At 36.3% G+C, this 20,544-nt stretch overlaps 4 protein-coding genes across 7 annotated transcripts in view; 2 read left to right on the top strand and 2 right to left on the bottom strand.

The window, feature by feature from the left end:
• The first annotated feature begins 551 nt into the window (after window positions 1-551).
• On the top strand, window positions 552-1,538 carry LOC129241097 (protein TSSC4). The gene is made up of 2 exons (XM_054877256.1): window positions 552-921; window positions 979-1,538. Exons 1-2 carry the CDS (start codon window positions 652-654, stop codon window positions 1,369-1,371), a joined length of 663 nt encoding a protein of 220 aa, XP_054733231.1. The 5' UTR covers window positions 552-651; the 3' UTR covers window positions 1,372-1,538.
• Window positions 1,539-1,689: 151 nt separating this feature from the next.
• Window positions 1,690-3,227, top strand: LOC129241875 (probable tRNA N6-adenosine threonylcarbamoyltransferase). Its single transcript, XM_054878419.1, has 4 exons — window positions 1,690-1,987; window positions 2,051-2,530; window positions 2,585-2,793; window positions 2,858-3,227. Exons 1-4 carry the CDS (start codon window positions 1,873-1,875, stop codon window positions 3,098-3,100), a joined length of 1,047 nt encoding a protein of 348 aa, XP_054734394.1. The 5' UTR covers window positions 1,690-1,872; the 3' UTR covers window positions 3,101-3,227.
• Window positions 3,228-3,239: 12 nt separating this feature from the next.
• LOC129241876 (alcohol dehydrogenase 2) lies at window positions 3,240-4,584 on the bottom strand. The gene is made up of 4 exons (XM_054878420.1): window positions 4,237-4,584; window positions 3,939-4,166; window positions 3,694-3,867; window positions 3,240-3,629 (listed from the first exon to the last, which is right to left on the bottom strand). Exons 1-4 carry the CDS (start codon window positions 4,327-4,329, stop codon window positions 3,336-3,338), a joined length of 789 nt encoding a protein of 262 aa, XP_054734395.1. The 5' UTR covers window positions 4,330-4,584; the 3' UTR covers window positions 3,240-3,335.
• A 5,813-nt stretch (window positions 4,585-10,397) lies between these two features.
• LOC129242490 (tubulin polymerization-promoting protein homolog) overlaps window positions 10,398-20,544 on the bottom strand; it is a 33,799-nt gene continuing 23,652 nt past the window's right edge. For 2 of the 4 annotated variants that reach the window (XM_054879154.1, XM_054879155.1), the window contains exons 2-3: window positions 13,104-13,506; window positions 10,398-10,988 (exon numbers count right to left, since the gene is read on the bottom strand). In XM_054879154.1, the coding sequence (XP_054735129.1) occupies window positions 10,806-10,988; window positions 13,104-13,506 (586 nt within the window). In that variant the 3' untranslated portion in view covers window positions 10,398-10,805. Of the gene's footprint in view, window positions 10,989-13,103; window positions 13,507-13,641; window positions 14,008-14,029; window positions 14,206-20,544 lie in introns of those variants that run through there. The other 2 variants (XM_054879156.1, XM_054879153.1) reach the window with 2 other exon arrangements.

Here is a 20,544-nt window from a genome sequence, read left to right as displayed (position 1 = left end):
AATTGTGAGCAAAAAACGTCCCAAACAGTAGGCACCAAGGAAATATAACGCCAAAAAGTAGGCACCAAAAATATATTTCCTTAAAGTTTGCACCAACAAACAAGCGCCAAAAAGTAGGCACCAAAAATATATATCCTTAAAGTTTGCACCATCAAACAAGCTCCAAAAAGTAGGCAGTGTTATTCCTCACTAGAAATTAGCAACCACAAGGAGAAACTCAGGAAAAATAGCCTAAAGTGTATCTGAGATATATATAAGGTCCTTCCTTTTCCTCTATGTTATATATTTTTTCTCCCTAGCGGAACGAAAGTACTCAAAACGTTGCATGTCCTTGAAATTTTACTCTTTATTCTCGCTCGTGCATCTACGTCTAAGAAGTTTCACTTCAAAAAATAAAACAGCAAAACCAAAAAATGTTTTATTAAAATAAAAAAATATGGGCGGGCTTACATAGTTCGGTCCAGATCGAATTTAGGACCTCCTTGTCTTTATTTGTCAATCTGAGAATGATATGGCAGCACTACAGCTGTTTGTTGTTTCGTCAAGGCGAATTCAATTGTATAGATTCGCATTTTGTTTTGTTTGGTTTTGCAAGGAATTTCGGCATACAATTTTGTAATATTTGTGATAAAACCGAGTAGAAAAATCAAAATGCAAGATTTCGAAGCGAAACAGAACGCCTTATTTGCTTGCCTGGACAATGCAAGTAAAGAATTAACGGGAACTGCACTGGACCAAAGTCAAACTGCTTGTCCCTCCATCGATTTAGTTTACCGCCGTGGTACTGGTCCGGCCAGAAATCGTGGAATTTCGTCTCCTGACAAAAGTTTATCCCGCATGCGAGGCAAGGAGAGTATATTTAAAAAACCCGAAATACCGCTTTCAAAGTGTTTGAAGCCTCGGAGGATACCAGACTATAAGGTAAGTTTCAATTCAGATCTTAGGCAGAACCAGATCTTAGTTATGTGTATTTCAAAGGTTAATCCACAAAAATGGACAAAGTACTCACTAGCCGACGTGGACATTTCCGATCACACCAATACTGCTGCAGCTTTTCAGTTTTTAAAACAGATGGACGATCAACAGACGGAAAGTGAAGGGACTTCAGAAGCCAATTTTAAAATTGAATTTAAAAAGTCTAGTAAAATAAGAAAACAAATGAAAGCTAAAGAAGATAACGAGCTCAAAGATGCAGAGGTAGATAAACCTAGGCTAAAAGGTTCCAAAGTAGTGATGCCCGAATATGTCGTCGGGCAGCAGAAAAAATGTAAGAAAATACGTAAAGTATCTTCGGAAAATAAGGTGCGAGCCGCTGGAACTTTAAAGCTAGATCATTTACAAGAAGAAGATGAAGATACCGAAGAGGGTTGAAAAATGTGTTTTCAAATCATTTGAAATACGCTTAGTATGATATACTACTTTATTATATAGGTAGATTTTGTTCATTAATTCATAGCGAATTGGTGCTAAAAAATGCGTTATGAAATTAATTTTTTTGGTATATGCATATGTATATTAATCGAAAAAGGGTTTATTTTTAATAAATCTGAATTGTAAAAGATTTGTTCTAACTCTTTCATAACTTAAAGGAAACATTTATTTGGGAATGTATTTTATGTTTCTAAACATTTTCAGCAACATTATGAGTTCAGTCATGTTGCTAGATAATCTTTGTTGCGACACATTTTATCTATTATCTTCACTTACAGCTGTTTTAAGAAACGTCATTTGCCAATGGCCGGCTTGTTTATAAATAAATTCACTGCAATTGTAAGGAAGTGGTAGTTTTTGTTAAGCAATAAATTAAGGAATATATTATAAGATAAAGGAATAACTTAAGCTTATTTATTCAATAACAATTACATACAAAAAATGGTTTGTGCACTTGGCATCGAGGGAAGTGCGAATAAAATTGGTGTAGGCATAATTCGCGATGGAGAAGTTTTAGCTAATGTGCGCCGAACCTACGTGACCCCTCCAGGCGAAGGTTATAAAGCTATTATAAATTCCTTGTTATTATTATTCATCTTTTAAATTAAAACCTTAATAGGATTTCTGCCCAAAGAAACAGCAGCACACCATAGAGAGGTTATTCTCAAGCTCATTAAAGATGCGCTCAAAGAAGCAAATCTTGGACATACAGAGTTGGATGTTATTTGCTATACAAAGGGGCCCGGCATGGCGCCTCCACTATTGATCGGTGCTATAGTAGCGCGAACACTTTCCTTATTGTGGGAGAAGCCACTTTTGGGTGTCAACCATTGTATTGGTCATATAGAAATGGGCCGTCTAATAACCGCCGCGCAAAATCCCATTGTGCTCTATGTGAGTGGTGGTAATACGCAAGTGATTGCCTATTCCAATAAACGTTATCGCATTTTTGGTGAAACGATAGATATTGCCGTGGGAAATTGCCTGGACCGATTTGCACGCATTATCAAACTCTCCAATGATCCCAGCCCAGGTTATAACATTGAGCAACTAGCGAAGAATGGAAAAAACTTTATAAAACTTCCATACGTTGTTAAAGGTAGATAAGGTATTTTAATTTGTAAACTATTTGTTTGCCTATTTTTGCTTACAGGTATGGACGTTAGCTTTTCCGGCATTCTTTCGCACATAGAAGAAATAGCGAATCCTAACAAAAGGCGCAATAAACGCAAAAAGACCGATGAAACAGTCAATGAACCAGAATATACCAACGAGGATCTATGTTATTCCTTGCAAGAGACAATATTCGCAATGCTGGTGGAGATTACGGAACGTGCAATGGCGCATTGTGAATCAAATGAGGTATTAAATTTGAATAATTATTTTGAAGAAATTGTTAGTGAAGAACAAAATTGTATAATGAAAGGTGCTGATTGTGGGTGGCGTTGGCTGCAATGAACGCCTGCAAGAAATGATGCGAATCATGTGTGAGGAACGGGACGGCAAGCTATTCGCTACAGACGAGCGTTATTGTATTGATAATGGTTTGATGATTGCACATGCAGGGGCCGAAATGTTTCGTTCTGGTGCACGCATGCCTTTGGAAGAATCGTTTGTAACGCAACGCTATCGCACAGACGAAGTGCTGATTACCTGGCGCGATGATTAACGTAACGCTTCAACTAACAGCAATGAAAGAGAATTTGTAAAATTTTGTTAAGCCTGCTTTTATTTTTTATTCGCTGACGCAGGTCATAAACTAAGATTGCAGGATTGTTGGATTTTCCGAAAGTTAATTGAAAATAATGTTTAATGCAACTGCAAATGAGCAGTTTTAAATTAAAATTGAATACTATTTATTTCTTTACAAAAAGCAAAACAAAACATTTAACACTTTATAATGACTACTCGCTGGACTCCTCAATACCGCGCCAATAACTTTTCATTTCCGTTGGAAACAATCGCTTGCCCTCAATCATGTACACTTCGCCATTTTTCTCCTTTTCTAATGCCGTAAGTATGCAACGTGATACATCAGCCGCACTTTGCTTGTTGAGACGGTCCAGCACCCGATATGATTCATCGCCCATATCGGGAAAGAGCATTTTCTCAGTAAAGTTGGTAAACATGTCTGTAATAGTAGCGCCCGGACAGATTGTAATGAACTTGATGCCAGTGCGGATCAAGTATGTGTCGGACTGTGAATAAATACAACGTATATTTGTATGTATGTATATTGTAGAAAAAGCAAAATGCACTTACCCCCAAACAACGTGTGAAATGTATAATTCCCGCCTTAGTAGCCGCATACACAGGCAGCAAGAACATGGGATCCAAACCGACCACAGAAGACATATTAGCTATAATACCACCATTCCCACCATTTTCAGTGCTCATTACCTTCACGGCAGCAAGTGTGGAGTTTATGATGCCACCCTAAGAATTCGTGTTTAAATTTTGAGAAATTCATTATTTATGAAAAATAAAACGGAAATTTTGGTATCTACCAAATTGACTAAAATTGTACGCTGCACATCCTGGTCGTTGAAAATCCCAGCTACATTTACAACAATGTCAATAGTACCAAAAGTTTTTTTAAGTTCTTCGTATGTGTCGGCAATACCCTGCCTGTTCGTAACATCCATTTTGATGAGCAGAATTGTTTGTGTGGGATGTGCAGCACGCAACTTAGAGATATCTTCTGGATTTTCTTGTATATCAACAATCGCAATTTTCTAGACAATTACATGGAACCGTTAAGCGATTAATAGCTAAATATTAAGTTGTCCCATCAATTATTCTCACCGACGCCTCATTGGCCAATAGCTGCTTGCACACTTGCAAACCAATGCCACTGGCACCACCAGTAATCACTGCACGTTTATCGCGAAAAGCCATTTTGTACTTTAAATCCTCTAGTGAATGGAATTCGACTAATTGGAAACTATTCTTTTTGGTACTATCGCTGTTTACTTTATTGTTTTTTTGGCTAGAACTTTTACTGCTGCCACTAACACCTCTGGTGTCGCTGCTGAGTTGAATCTCAGATGTAAGTGCAAATATTTTGCAAAATATATTGTAGAAATCCACTTTGCCCAATTTGCTGTTTTACAACTCTGATTTGCAATCGGTTGGCGCGTCTACTAAACTCATCGGCACTGTGCCAAGCATTTTATACTACTCGACTTAGTTGAGGTGTTAGGCATTGGTTAAGTGGTTAGCGCATAACGTTTCCCCCCAAGATATTTGATATTGATACATTTAATATTATGAAACGTCAATCGAAAAAAAGGTCTAAGTAAAATTACAACAACAACTGCATACAATGGTGTTCAATTGCAACAAGTTCATTAATCATCTGGTAGTTTGTTTGCACTATAACCATCGTCAAAATGTGATGCTTTATATAAAACTAGGCTAGTACGAGCTGAACGCAAACAAATTAGTATTATCAATTACATAAAATCAAAATCAAGCCTTCAGTAAAATACTATAAAACAAATACATTGCTTGAGGATATGGTGAGAAAATGAGTTTAAAACAGGGATGCAAACATATTAATACTTAGTACAAAAATCAGGTCAAGGCAGCAGTTATTCAGTAAGAATTAAATATTTTGACCTAACGCAAAATGCAAATATCCCACATATTAGGTCTGTTCATGAAGCAAATAGTTTGTAACAATTGTTACTAATTACAGGGTTTGATTGAAATGTAATGAGCCTTATTTTTTTTTAAGCAGTTTTATTAAACCTTTTGGCTTATACAACTAATATTCTTCAAAATAGGACCCTTGAGCGTCAATACACCGCTGGTAGCGGTCCTTCCACTGCAGGAAACATTATTTAAACTCATCCGCCGGACTCGCGTTCAATTCGGCTGTCAAAGTTTTTTGGAGTCGAAACGCCTCCCTTCAGCTTTCTTTTCAGGCGCGGGAAAAAGAAGAAGTCCGGAGGGGCAGGTCTGGGCTGTAGGGAGGGTAGGGAAGCACCGGAACCCCCATCTTGGCCAATGCAGAGGTGCAGAGGAAGGCGGTGTGCGCCGGTGCAACGAACGACTTGTGCCACCGTTTTACCTGGGCACTGGACAGATATTGGTCCCCGTAAGCCTCCTTGAGTAGCTCAATGGTTTCGCTACTCGTTTTGTTTAGCTTTACGCAAAATTAGGTCGAGTAACGTTGCTCCAACGATCGCTGCATTTTCGCCACTGCAAAATCCTAACACACTTTTAAAACAGCTTTCACACGCGGAGCGATGTTGACTGCACCGCTGTTGCCAGCGATCTGGGACCGGTTTCTAGTGCAAGGGGAAGGTCCAACGATCATTTTCCCCCACCAGCCGATTCGGTTGATCGCTTGGCAGACGCTCCGCGCGGGAAGGCTCATTACTTTTCAATCAAACCCTGTATCACGTTTTGGTGTTCATGTACCCAAAAACTTGCTAAGTAGGGGAAAGTGAGAGAGTAAAAGGACATTTCATTTTGAGGAGAAGTTGCGAGTTTTTGCTGAATAAATTTTTGCTTGTGAGAATTTGCAAGTGAGAAAAATTGCCGATCACAAAGTAAAAATAAATTAAAATGTGCGAATTAATCAAAATTCTAAATTTAAATAAAAATAGTGTTTAAAATGGAGAGTTTAAATAAATATATTTTAGATAAAAAATATATAATGTTTATTTGGAGTCATATTAAATAAGAATCGGCCAATGATTTTGACGTATGTATTTCAGGGCCACAGCCTCCAGTCACTCAGTCGCTGCAGTTTCCGAAATACAAATCGAAAGCTTTGAATATATCTTCGGCAATATGTAACATACATACATAGACCTAAGCAAGGAAAATATAAAGAAAGTTTTGATTGTCACAACAATACAGTTGCTAATGGAATATTCTTCACCTGACAGCGATGAGGAAATGGAACAAATTATTGTGGACAAAATAAAATCATGTGATTAATTTAATACGAGGTAGCTCAACTGAAAACATTTTTAATTTTTTCCAACAAGAATTTAATCACCTGCTTGTAAAACTTGCAACTTTTTTTGATATTCTTCCCTTTGAATTCCCGGAAATTAATTTACTATCAAGTTACTGGATAATTTTTACATTAATATACTTATTATTTATTAACCCTCCCTTTAAAATATGTGTCTGGTGAGGCCTTCTTCCATTTAAACGAGGTTCTTATAGAACCTACACCTCTTCACATTAATAAACCAAGCGAAGAGGGCTATGCTAAGAGCAACCAATGCTACCATTGGCTCAGGTGATCATCAAACTCGCAGGTAGTTTGATATTCTTGTTAATATTCGGCATGATGCTGCTGATGGTCAAACTCTGGGTAAGACTGGGTAATAAAAATACTTATGAAGGGTAATCTAAAGCCAACAAGATGAACCAGAGTATGATAACATGGTACAAAGACGAATCGCGGACCAGCCAAAAGATATTTGAAAGCACTAGGCTGATTATTTTTCAAGCGGAAGTCTACGGAATAGAGAGATGCCCTCACTTTAACCTTGAACGCAGCTATAACAACAGAAACATAGCCATCTTTACTGCTAGCCAGACAGCAATCAAGACTCTCAACTTTTCCAGATTATATCAAAATTGGTGCAGATCTTGATAAGCTGAATATCTTAAGCCAAAACAACTAGGTTCATATCTTATAGGTTCTTGAGCACATAAGAATTGCTGGGAACGCAATTACAGATAAATTAGTCAGGGAGGGGCAGCTTTCCTATTTATAAGCCCAGAGCCATTTTGTGATCTAGGAAATGATAACTTTTTCTCTCTTATTCAGGGAGTAGAGCTCAGTCGAAAAAGATCATACTGAAACAATCTAACTGGTGTATCGCAATCAAATTCAATGATAGGTAGCTTAAATCTAAACTGATTGAATGGAATTAATTAAGAATAATTTTAGAGCCATCACAAGAATTCTAACAGGTCATTGTATTGAATTATCTTTTTACTAATACTGGGAATATACTGCACCGGAACTTGAAGGTTCTGTACGGAGGAAGATGTAGGTAAACATATTGTCTTTTAGTTTAGTAGATAAGGAAATAAAACCAATAAAATAAGACAATTACTACAATTTTTGCAGAGATGATCCTGTTGTTGTTGTTGTTGTTGTAGCAGCATAAACATTCCCCATACTTACATACGGGGAATGCTGCTGGAGTGACAGTCCTTGGCCGGATATATTTAATTTTTTTTTGCAGTATAATATCTTAAAAATATTGTGTGAAAATTTGAAGTGAATCAATTAACAAAAGACGCTCGGGCGATCCGGAGCGTTCGAGAGCAAGTAGCCAGCAGCAGCTGTAAGCAACCGACTTCTGGGGCTTTATTGTTATGAATGTAGAATGCTACGTAAGCAACATATTATTATATGGCCCAGGAATAGATGATACAGTGCAATTAATTAAATAATTCGTTTAACTCTACATAAATCGATAGCAAAACTTTAAATACGTTTTTCTCAAAAGTATGTTTTTTGAACAGGTGATCACTGTAACTTAGAAACCGCTGGTAGATTTCAATAAAATGTATACTGCTTTTGAAAAACATAAAAAACTCGTGCCTGATCGAAGGAAGTTTTTTTCAAAAGTTTCGATTTTTTTTAACAATTAATTGTCGGTTTTTTCTTCTCCAAAATGTGATAAATATTTCCTGAAGTCCCATATTGTTGATTTTTAAAAACAAAAAAAGCTTCGATCAGGCACAAGATTATCTTTTAATAAAACTAATTTCTTTTGTCCGATTGATTTTAGATGAATCTCCAAGGACTTGTGCTGATCAACGCAAGGGACTTCTGGAAAAACGGACTCCACACAAACAGCGATAACTTTTACAATTATTAATTTTTTTTTTGAAATTTTGCTGAAGTCAGGTTGAAATATTATGTATTAATGCTATGTTTTTATTTTTGTAAAATAAAGCAACTGACTAGCAAAAACACAAAAGTCATCATTTTTTCGGGCCTCTGACTACCACTAACCGTCTGGTGCTACAATAAAAATAATCTTGCCAAAAGTCTCATCCTACAAATGGAGAGTTATCGAATGTTTTTAACGCTACCTCAATCAACAATCAACTCTAGAAGTCACTGAGTCGAATCGACGATGCTTAATGACAATTTTTTAGCATTCTTTGAAAATCCGAAAATCCAAACAAAAATCGACAATTATGTCGGTGACTCGACAAAGAAGCTTTTTAATGTACATACAATGGAATCGAAAGAGTATCTTGAGTTGAAAATATTTATTTTCTTTAAACTTGCGTGCTTATTACTTAACTTGATTAGTATATTTAAAAATGATAACTGTTTAAGGATCCCTAGTTCCAAAATTTTTATGAGTATAAAATTTAATGGAATGATCCAACTACAGGCAGGATATGTAGTTGTTTCTATAGTGGAACGATTTTATTTAAGGGGGGAAGTCCATGTAGAAGCCTCAAAATCGGACATTTTTTAAACATATTTTTAAAGTTGATGAAATAATTATATTATTCTGAAGCTTTAACACAACTTTATTTAACCTTTCGAGAGTACAAAAAAAAATTTTTTTCGTGTTTTTTCCAAAATGATCATTTATTGTCGGCTGCCTACGGCGCGAGGTCCCAAACTGCTCTATTTATTACTTTTAACTCTCGATCTGAAATAAAAAAATTAAATTTTTTTTTTTTTTTTTTTATAGCATATTAACGGAAAGGATGAACCTATAATATTAAAAAACAAGTATAAAATAAGCCTTTGAAAAAAAGTCAGAATTTAGAGCTATTTTATTGACATTTTTAGCCCCCAAAAAGTAATTTTTCAACGCAAAATATTTGAAATTTTAGGTTTATCCTTCCCACAGTAATGCACAGAAAGGCCTCACCAAACTTCAAACAAATCGGTCGATAACTTTTTGAGTTACAACACGAGCAGTTTTTTAAAGTACAGTTTCGAGATAAATGAGTTTAAAGTTTGCGGTACAGGAGCGCGCGGACCGCTCTCTACATAGTTAATAGGCTATAAAAGCTACATATAATATTAGGAATTTGCGCATGAAAATTTCACAGTATAATCTTATAGTATCTTAAGAAACATTCGAAACATCGAAAAAAAAAAACGATTTTTTGAAAATTTTATTGTACATGGACTTCCCCCCTTAAGAGTATTCAGTCCTCGAGTTCGCCACAGCATTCGTTAAACTTAAAAAACCTTTTTCTCGAAACCCCTTTCCTTGAACAATGTTTGATTCATTTATTGTAAAATTGTGTAAGCAGATTCGTGACTACATTTTACTTGAAAATACAGCCAATGTATACTTTCCATTTTATAAAAAAAAATTGTCTGAGAATCGAAGCGCGCCATTTCTACCATTTGGCTTCGGTACCAAATTAAAGGAAGGCGATTTGTATTGACGAAGTGGCGAAGAGTTATAAAGCAAGTTTAGTGTGTATGGGTTCGAGCACTCCGAGCTATTCCGCCGAATGAAACTATACTTACATATGCGAGTATAAGTACTTTATACTACAAATATTACACAAATCATCACGCATTCCGTTTTTATTACTTTATTAACAAGAGACTTTTTAATTTATTTCATTTCACGTCTCTATTTATATAAGCGTCAGTGTCTTTTTTAAATACACATTCATTTTATATATTACACTTTGAGTATTAAATGGAGAAAAGTAGCCATTTTAAGTGGTCTAAAAAAAGTTGTTTTTACAAAAACGAGAGGGATAAAAATATTATCAATAACATTTTTTCAAAACGTACATATTACTTTATTTTCATGTAAAAACTATACTTATTTTTAGTAAGTGGTCCTATTTTATATATGTATGTGTGTATATATGTAGGTATATAGTGTATTTGAATCAAAAATTTTGCACTTTTTTAATGTCACGTTTAATTTTGTTCCCGATTTTTTCTTCATCAGTTTGCCGAAAATTTTTGTATTTTTCAAATTAAAAGCGACTGAAAAAAATATTTATGCCATACTAAATCAAAACACCAGATTAAGAAGCAGACTACAACAAATATAATACCATATTCTAGCAAAAGTTTTATTCTTTTATTGTAATATTAATTAAAAGTATCACAAAAGTGTATTCAATAAATTGCCACGAAAAGAGTACTAAATAAAAACTAAATACTTTTACGTATGGTTTTTGCTTTTCTAAGCCACTTTTAGGCAAAGTTCTAAAGTAATAATAAAAATGCATTAAATAGCTTTGTGTAAACCTAATATTTATATAAACCTGCATGAAAGCTTATTTGTGCAGTTTTGTGATTTTATTTAAGTATTTTTTTCTTTTATAGAGATTATAAATGTGTTCATGTTCGCTCCGAGTTGATTGGAAATTTTCTGCCTTTAGTGAGTGGGATCGTATGTATCCTTGTGGTGATAACCAGATACGTAGCCAGATGCGTCCACCAAATCCTTACGGCCAGCGATACCTTTGCCCTTACCAGTGGCATCGAAGCGCTCCTTATGAGACCCAGTATACTTGCTGGTGTCAGTGAGGCGTTCAACGGCCGATGCTGCTTTGCCAGCCTATGGAAAACAAGAATATTACTACCAATTTATAAAAACTAATATTATAATATAATTTGTACGTATAGTATATACAATACAACTAGTTAATGAAAACTTATTTCGATAAAAGAGTTTCTATGTTAGAATATACATATTTGGCATGAAATTCTTCATAACAAAGAACTGTTGCGAGGTATTGTATGTTTTCTTGGGCGCATGGATGCTAAAGAGGTTATGAAGAATTTGTTTGTGCTGGTTGAGCATTTATTCATTGGTCAAAGCTATTTATGATTTAATACAATCAGGACAACTATACTTCCTCTACAAGAATAAAAATATACTTCCCCTACAAGAGTCGATGACTCTCATTTGATTTAGGCAAAAGCTTGATCATTTGCTCTCTTAACTTGCCTTCAGTGCATGTGTTTTAGCTCTTTGCCTTTGGGCTCTTTATTAATGAGGCTGATACAGTTATGGAAGAATTATGTGAGCGCCAAATGTTTAGCGTGAAGCCTTCTCTTTCGAGTAACTGCATTCAAATTCTGCAAGCAAATTTTGTAAAGAGCAGTTTTTGTTTCGCAGGAAGAATGTCAAGTGCAATAATAGAGTATGGAAAAGTTGCAAAACGGCTACTAAAACAAAATCTGTAGGCCAACCTATTACCACCTTCATATTATTACTGAACTTCATGAAAGCGTAAAAAAAGGAACCAGAACTATGGAGGCAAAAGTTATGGACTTTGCTGTTGCTGTTGCAATTCATCAAGCCCTGCCAATACGGTGTAGTCACTGGCCGTCATTATTTATCTCATCTAACGGTAGGCCTAAGAAACATGCTATTTGGACGGGTTGGGCCCAAAAGGAAAGAGGTAAGTGGGTTTAAGGGGGCTATGAATAGGTAATTAGTTTAGTGCATGCCAGACACAAGTTGAGCGTGGAGTTTGTTGAGTTATAGGCTTTCCACACCAAGACTATGCGCCAGATCATCTCCCATTGGCTGCCCCAGAGATCCCATGAAATATCACTCAAAAAGTTTTTTTTTATAGCGGTCGCTCATCGACAGGCTATTACGAACCTCCAAGTATATTTTTATCATGAAAAAAGTTGCTCTTAAGAACCATAAGTATTTCTTAACCGGTATAAAACAGTGGGACCCTCCATTTGTTGGGCAACATCGAGACGCACACCAAAATTTGCAGGAGAAGCTGCACCAAAATATTGGATAATGAAAGTTATGTTGCCATATACCACTATACTTCCCAATGTCGCACCCTGTGATCACATTGCACTACACGTGACTTCATTGCTCCAATTAAAGTTCACAGAAGAACTTTCGCTGACGCGACACACGCGCAAGCGATCAATTACAATATCCAATGTTTGGGAATTGCAAGGCCAGCATATTGGACACGCGTTACCCAACGATTGCGAAATACCGGCAAGTGGTGGGAACTGCAACGTTGGCTAATTAGCTTAGGTTAAGAAGTTAGTTGGTTAGAAGAATGATTTGTAAGTGTCAGTTGGAATCAGAACCGCAATGAACGCGGAATAAATTAATAAGTTAAGCGACTAAAATCGTGTGTTTTAAAACTATCGGTGAACAGTTGGTTCACCGCATCTTTAATTTTTTTGAAGCCCCTGTCGGTCAGGGCATAAGTCGAATGTACGCGACAATTAAATAAATAAATAATTGGCGCGTACACTTCTGTTAATGGTTTGGGCGAGCTCCTTCTCCTATTTGTGGCGTGCGTCTTGATGATATTCCACAAACGGAAGAACCTACAATTTGAAGGCGACACCGAACGGCAAATGTTTTTTATGAGCAGCTTTTTCATGGCAGAAATACACTCTGAGGTTTGTCATTGCCTGCCGAGGGACGATCGCTTTTTGAAAAAACTTTTTCTATCATTTTTTTGTTGCATGCGTGGAGATTCGAACCTATGCATTCGCGAATGGTAGGTACGCACCAACCCATTCGGCTACGGCGGTCGGCAATCATTTATTTAACTTTTCAGCTTTGCCAAGGGCTTTTTTTATGACAATTGTTCTTATTCCCCTCATTATAAAATTTTAAATTTAATTTTATTCTGGTGAATAAATTATTTCTTCATAATTTTCACTTAATGCCACTCACCGAAACCTGCAGAACACCCGGCGCTCCACAAGCAGCCATTTTCTTCTTTATTTCACTCAACTCGATCTTTTTCGCCTTCGCTAAATCCTCAAGGAATTTATTGTAATCAGCACAGGAGATTTTCATCGCTTTAAATTTCTTAAAGTGTATGCCCGTGTCAGTTGTGGTGATCTTCTTATCGATCACTTTAGCTTGTTTCATCCATTTATCACTTTGCGATAATGTAATCAATTTGCCGTCCGATTTTGTGTCACCAAATTTGGAGAAGGCCTTGAATTGATCTTGGAAACTGACTTTCGGTTCATCTTCTAAAGCCAATTGTGCGACTTCGGCTACTGGGGGCTCGGCGGAGGCGGCGGGTGAGGGGCTGCTACCATTTGATGCTTCCGCTGACATGTTGGATCTGAAAATTAGGGAAAGAAAAACATTACTGTATTTGGTCAGTTGGTGTATTAAAGTACTATTTAATCTGTTATGCCAGCTACTTATTTCGGCTTTGTATGACTGAACAAAAGGGATTTCATGTATTTTTGCCCACCTGTGCGCCACTACAGATACAAGCATTTTGATTACAGATTTTTGGGATGACCGTACAGCAATTATAATAATTTATTTATGGCTTCTTGAACTGTTCTGCACGAGAGTTTCCTTTCACACTCACGCAATTGAATATTGCGTTTTATATTAATTTATTATTATCGCATTAATCGATAGCCGCCGTACGCTCATGAATAACTAATAAATTTTAAGCACGCATTCCAAAAATATCGTCAATAAAACCATCGGTTTTGAAGTGAACAAATTGAAAATGCGCCACAGTTATCTGTATATCCCCTGTTTCCAGTGATCTCGTGTGTCCAACTCAATCCAACAACCTTTACTGCAAACTTCAAGCTGAAATACTTTTACTTTAAAACATTTCTTACGGTTTTGTTTACAAATATTTGCTAATTATTTTAGCACTCGTTATCATTATTTCAGTCTGTTTTGGGATACATTCGTTTTTGTTTGCTTATCTAATAATATGCCGTTTTATATTGCGTTATGACGCTTTGTTAAATTACTTTCTTCACTTTTGTACATTTTCGTGCCTTACTTGTGCAAATATTAATAATATTTTCGGTATTTATGTGAATATGAGTACACATACATATGCACGTATGTATGTATATGTTTGCGATCAAAAGTAATAACAACAAAAATAAATTAGAATTCGAATTTTAATTCATTTAACAAAGCAACAAGTGTACATTTGAGAAATTACTTTGAAAAACACAAGCAGTAGAAAAGGTATGCTCGTATAAACAGTTAACAGGTTTCATGATATAGTAAATATTACAATCATTCTCTTGGCAACTACCTGTGTACAGAGGGTTATGAAAGTGAAGCAAAATGCATCCCACGCTTTTAACTCTAATTTGAATTACTCTATTTGTATCTTAATTTTTGTTATAATTCTGTTCTGAGGTAGTTGCCTATGACTGATCGTTCGATTTGCTATTACTTCATTATAGGTCCCTTTGTCATTAAAATTTATTTTCTACTTTTTAGTTCGATTAGCAATAAAAGCGTGTTTTTTAGTTTTTTTAAACTATTTTTTATTTTCTACTTTTTAGTTCGATTAGCAATAAAAGCGTGTTTTTTAGTTTTTTTTTAACTATTTTTTATTCTTAATTTCTCCCGATCTAAAGCATTCAAAAGGAATGTAATGATGCAATTTTGTTTTAAGTCTAATTATTGTAACAGTCTAGCAAATGTAAAAACAAAAATTATCGTAATAATAATTATCGATAACACAGTAAACACAGGGTTGTATGCCAAAAAATATCGTTATTATCTAGGATTATTTTATAATCTTAGATTTTGGGAGACAAATTTTGTACGGGAAATCGGGCTTTTTAATTACAGATTTTGAGTTAAGCGCGAAAAAGTAGATCATCTACTTACATATATGTGAACGTATTATAAGACACATTTAGTAGAAATTGTAGATGTTGGGGTTAAATACGCATAAAAGACGAATTTCATTAGAAATAAAGATTTTTCATTTTAAAACCAAATTTCACTTTACTTTTTGCCCATAGGTAAAAAAAGAAAATATTAATCCTGGCAATCCTAATAAGGATAATGGAAAACTTTTATCAAATTATTGCATTGTCATCGGTCTTTGATAGGTGTGCGAAATTCCAAGTCGATCAGATTTTTAGAAGTCAGTGAAAATTAAGCTCAAAGATTCCGTTACATACATACATACAACCCGAGCTAATAAAAGTGTGTTAAAAATGTTCTTATCGTGAAAGTAAATCTCATATTTCGTTGTGCATTAACAGGTTTTTGTTGGTTTTGAAATATATGGTATTATAAAATTAATGCTTATCGAAGCGAAAGAGGGTTTTAAGGGGACAGATACCTGTAATTTTGTTTTCAGAAAATTTTAATAGGTATAATCCTTCAAGAATATGTCAAAACAATTTTAGAACGTAAGTTTAAGTATTTCTTATATTATAGATCGTCAACCGTGACGACTGTATTCTTTGCGTTCGAGCGCTGGGAGAGGTATAGTTATGTTGCCGACTTTAGACGCGTTTTTCTCAAAACTATATTTCTCGAATTGGCGTACACGATAACTCGAAAAGTTATTGACCGATTTCCTTAAAATTTTGCACACATCTTTTTTATGATTTTACTTTCTACGTGAATTTTTAATTCGAAAATTTTTCGAAAAAATAATTTTTATATTATTTTAATGTATAAGTAAACTGTATGCTAATTTAAAAAAATATATATATTGACTTCTTCATTTTAAATAATTTTAATGAAAATCAGAGAAAATATGGCCGTTTACAGGTATCTGTCCCCTTAATTGAATTTAAGGTAGTGGTAGAAGGTGGGTTCGACCATAACTTCCAGATCAAGACGCACATTAATTTTTTAAGACAACTCGGTTAAGTCTAGGCTTTTCTCCGGACTTTGAGCTCATATTGAAAAGATAAGGGCGCGTTTTAATTGACTCAATTACTTTAAATTCTATGTATTATCTGCATTTCATTTGATATAATAAAAAACAGCATCGATAAAAATTAGCGCGATACAAAATTGTTCTTCTTCAAACAGTTGTCATTTTCGTTGCAGTTGCCAGTTTTTGTGCACTCCTGCATGGCGTATGGCACGTACCCTATGATCAAACAGTGCCGGGAAGGTGATGTTGGCTGTTTTCTTCGATTGCCAAGGCGTATTGCATCATGAGCACCTTCCATCGGGCCAGACAGCCGATAAAGAATATCATTTATCCGTTTTGATGCGTTTGAGAAATGCTTTACGTCGCAAACGGCCGGAAATGTGAGCAAACAATTCTTGGATTTTGCATGGTGATAACGCGCTATCGCACCGAGCCCAAATTGTGCTGGATTATTTGACCAAACACTAAGTAAATACCATCGTGCGAACCCCGTATTCACCTGATATGACCCCGTGCGACTTCTTCTTGTTTCCCAAGTTGAAGTTACCACTTCGTGGAAAGAGATTTCGGTCGATAGAGGAGATCGAAGAGAATGCGACGATGGAGCTGAAGACCATCCCTTCGTCGGCCTACCAGGGGTGCATGGAGGACTGGGTCAAACGTTGGTACATGTGTGTTGCTTCAGACGGGTCATATTCATATTGCCTGAAATTTAACTCTGTTTTGTTTTATTTAAACATTCACGGTACTTTCTGATCATAGGGTATGTAGCGCCTTCGACTCAAATATAAATAATATATTTTGCTGTCAGTCAAGTTGCCGCCGCAACGGAGGGAATAGACCCGTTGTATACATAGCAACTACTCGTACAATTAAAAATTTATATCCGGTCACCAATATACATATACATACGTATGTACCGTAAATCCTTTGTTGATTGTTTGGGTCGATCCCCTTCTCCGATTCGTTTTGAGCGTCTTGAGATTTTTCCACAAATAAAGCGACCTACAGTTTTATGGCGACTCCGTACGGCTGATGGTTGTTTTATGACGAGCTTTTTCATGGCAGAAATAAACACGGAGGTTTACCATTGCCTACCGAGGGCCAATCGCTGCTAGAAAAAATCTTTTCTAACAATTCGGTGAAACCGGGCATTACCGAATAGTAGTCACGCACAAACCCATTTGGCTACGGCAGTTGTCATTAACTGTTAATCGCTTGCATTTTAAACGGTGAACCACCGGCTCGGCCTCTTTAAGGTGGGGTCATCTTTAACATAGCTACAAAAAACACGATGCAATACTTCCCAGTGATTTATACTTGTACTTGTACTTATACTATATATGTAATTGAAAAATATATATAAATATATTATATATAATTGAGCCTCATAAATATATATATATAATTGGCTCGTGCTCCCTTTTTGGCTCCTCATCCTATTTGTGGCGTTCGCCTTGAGAAAAGATTTTTTCTTCATTTTGGTGTTTCACGGAGATTCGAACCTACGTTCTCCAAATTCCGAATGGTAGTCACACACCAAGTCATTCGGCTACGGCGGCCTTCTAATTAATTTGTAATATCATATAACTTTATTCCAGGAGCTACCTCGGCTGACTTTTTTAGTAGCGTACCCTGTCAATTCTTCAAGATTATTTTGGTGCTTTCTGGATCTATGTATCTCCGAGCTTCCGGTGGTTATATGGTCTGCATTGTTCTATTATTAATTTGGGGGGGAAAAAATGCATTATTTTCGCGGTAGATGGCTGTAGTGATCGATATACTCGTATCATAGGGTATCCATCAAACAATTTAAGGTTTATGCTTGTTGCCAAGGGGACATTTCACACTAAAAACTATTTTGTTGGTTTTTATTTGTACCATTCAGTTGTGAGTAAAAACAATAACAATAAAGAGGAAATTCGGTACATTTTACAGTTTTTCTTTGATAAACTCGAAAATGTAAGCCAGGCCGCTGAAATTGTGAATGGTGTTTATGGTGCCGATACTGTAACAATAACACTGTACAAAAGTACAATCATCCCGTCCTTATATATGGAAGCAAATGCTTAGACGATAACGGCAACTGATGAGAAAGCACTGGGAGCATTCGAGAGAAAAATTCTCCGAAAAATCTTTGGTCCTCTTCGCGTAGGCGAGAGCTGTTTGAATTATACCGAGATGTGGCTGTAGTACAGCATATTAAAATACGGCGGCTGCGCTGGTTTAGCCATATTTCGAGGATGATCGAAAGTGCTCCGGCACGGCAATCCTTCGAGAGGGCACTAACTGGTGAACGACGAGTGACCTAATCTATGTGGGGAGACATAATTTGGTAGCGGCAGGCTAATCACCTACCCTGTCAGAAATCAAAATAGATTAACGAAACCAACGCAAGACTGAGTCTTGTCGAGGTCCTATGCTCCCGAAAGGAGTGAAGAAGGAAACAAAACCTTGGCAGCACTCGGTGTCATCAATTGGCGCCAGCGAGCAGCGAACCGAAACTGGCATACGGTTGTAGTGTCATCTAAGTAAGTAAGAGATCGAAATGGTGTCACTAACAGCAATTTGGCAATGATGCAAACTGTCACTCTCTGCCCATACAATTGCCACGTGCATGTTTTCGTTCCCCAGAGGTAACAATTTCGTTTGTCAACAGCAAAGAGATGAAAACGCACTTTGCCCGAAAATGCTTTGCATTAAATGCACACATCGCAAGACAATTCATTTCGTAGAGTGGAAATGTAATATTGAATTTATGTCACGTTATCTGAGCGCTAAGCAGCTATCAGTGTCAAAACATTCATATGTTTTAAAAAGAACACAGTCGAGGGACCACCCTTCTTATGTAAATTACTTTTGTTGTAATTTATTTTCATTGCCATAGACAGGTATACGATATTAAAGCACAACAAAAAGGTAGAACCCATTTTTTACTCATTTCCTTTCCACTCTTCTAAATTAATTTAACTGAAATCATCTACAGTCACTCGTAAAATTGAACTTCAATACAAAACAGGCATAATCTTATTCTTACATTCAACAGCGCAACTGGAAGCAATTAATTTTTAGCTGATTAAGTTAACATTGGTATTTCGAAAATCGTTATCGTAAGCGGTCTGAGGTATGCAAAGATCCTTTCGTATTCATTGCCAAGCCTTTGTTGTGCACACGCTTTGTCAGAGCTCAGCATGCCACTTTTTATATACATATGTATGTACATATATGTGTATGTAAGCATTTAATCGGAACTTTGTTGAACTTATTCAGGTATTTTTTCTTGCTGCTTATGTTTACCTGCATTCGCGTGGAGTCGAATTAAATTTTTTAATGAATTTAAGAGCAATAAATTGCAATACTTTGCTACTGCCAGTCAACACTTTGTAATCATTTTTCACTGTACTCGTAGATATTTTTGTTGGCAACTTCGGGAACACAGCTTTAATATCATCGAAAATTTCAGTTTTAAATATTTCATAATTCAATAGGCCCTTAAATTAAATATGTGCATATGTGGTTAAATGTATAGGGTGTTTTTTTTAGAGGTTAGGTTTTCAAGATGAAATAAAACGTATATAATTTAATGTTATGGCCAAGAATTTAGCTTTATTATAAAGATAAGGGTTTGCCATTATGTTTTAAAAATGATTTCGGGCAAGTGGCCGCCGCGGCTGGCTCGAATAAATTCCAGCCGAGAGGCCCAATTTTCGACCACTTTTTGCAGCAATTGGGGCCGTATGTCAGCAATAACGCGCCGAATATTCTCTTCCAAGACGTCAATCGTCTCGGGCTTATCTGCGTAGATAAGCGACTTCACATAGCCCCACAAGAAATAGTCCAGCGGTGTTATATTGCACGATCTTGGAGGCCACGCCACAGGTCCAAGGCGCGAGATAATGCGCTCACCAAAAGTTTCCTTCAATAAATCGATTGTTGCGTTGGCTGTATGGCATGTAGCGCCGTCTTGTTGGAACCAAAGGTCGTCCACATCAACATCGTCCAATTCAGGCACGAAAAAGTCATTAATCATGGCTCTATAGCGCTCTCCATTGACTGTAACATTATGGCCGGCTTCATTTTTAAAGAAATATGGACCAATGATTCCCTCTGCCCATAGAGCACACCAAACAGTGACTTTTTGAGGATGTAACGGCGTCTCAGCAATGGCTTGTGGATTATGTTCACTCCAAATGCGACAATTTTGCTTATTGACATACCCATTCAACCAAAAGTGAGCTTCATCGCTGAACAAAATTTTCTTGTGAAAATCGGGATCGGTGGCCATCTCGTTTTGGGCCCAAATTTGCACGATTTGCAAACGTTGTTCAGGTGTAAGTCTATTCATTATGAAATGGCAAATCAAACTGAGCATAAATCAAGTGACAGCTATCAAAAAGACCATCTACGAAAAAAGTAGTGCCAACTTGAAAACCTAACCTTTAAAAAAAACACCCTATACATAGTTTTGTGTTCCACTTTTAC

Source organism: Anastrepha obliqua, chromosome 3 (genome assembly GCF_027943255.1).
Source record: "Anastrepha obliqua isolate idAnaObli1 chromosome 3, idAnaObli1_1.0, whole genome shotgun sequence".
In the NCBI taxonomy this organism is placed as follows: domain Eukaryota; kingdom Metazoa; phylum Arthropoda; class Insecta; order Diptera; family Tephritidae; genus Anastrepha; species Anastrepha obliqua.
This window is presented reverse-complemented; position numbering and strand designations above follow the sequence as displayed.

What these genes read in the sequence shown, in the direction of transcription:
- LOC129241876 (XM_054878420.1), bottom strand. Translation starts at nt 4,329, where the DNA reads ATGGCTTTTCGCGATAAACGTGCAGTGATTACTGGTGGTGCCAGTGGC. An exon ending in TATTGGCCAATGAGGCGTCG is followed by an intron (nt 4,167 to 4,236) that starts GTGAGAATAATT and finishes GTAATTGTCTAG; the next exon opens with AAAATTGCGATTGTTGATAT. An exon ending in GTACAATTTTAGTCAATTTG is followed by an intron (nt 3,868 to 3,938) that starts GTAGATACCAAA and finishes ACGAATTCTTAG; the next exon opens with GGTGGCATCATAAACTCCAC.
- LOC129241097 (XM_054877256.1), top strand. Translation starts at nt 652, where the DNA reads ATGCAAGATTTCGAAGCGAAACAGAACGCCTTATTTGCTTGCCTGGAC. An exon ending in GGAGGATACCAGACTATAAG is followed by an intron (nt 922 to 978) that starts GTAAGTTTCAAT and finishes TGTATTTCAAAG; the next exon opens with GTTAATCCACAAAAATGGAC.
- LOC129241875 (XM_054878419.1), top strand. Translation starts at nt 1,873, where the DNA reads ATGGTTTGTGCACTTGGCATCGAGGGAAGTGCGAATAAAATTGGTGTA. An exon ending in ACTTCCATACGTTGTTAAAG is followed by an intron (nt 2,531 to 2,584) that starts GTAGATAAGGTA and finishes TTTTGCTTACAG; the next exon opens with GTATGGACGTTAGCTTTTCC. An exon ending in CGCATTGTGAATCAAATGAG is followed by an intron (nt 2,794 to 2,857) that starts GTATTAAATTTG and finishes GTATAATGAAAG; the next exon opens with GTGCTGATTGTGGGTGGCGT.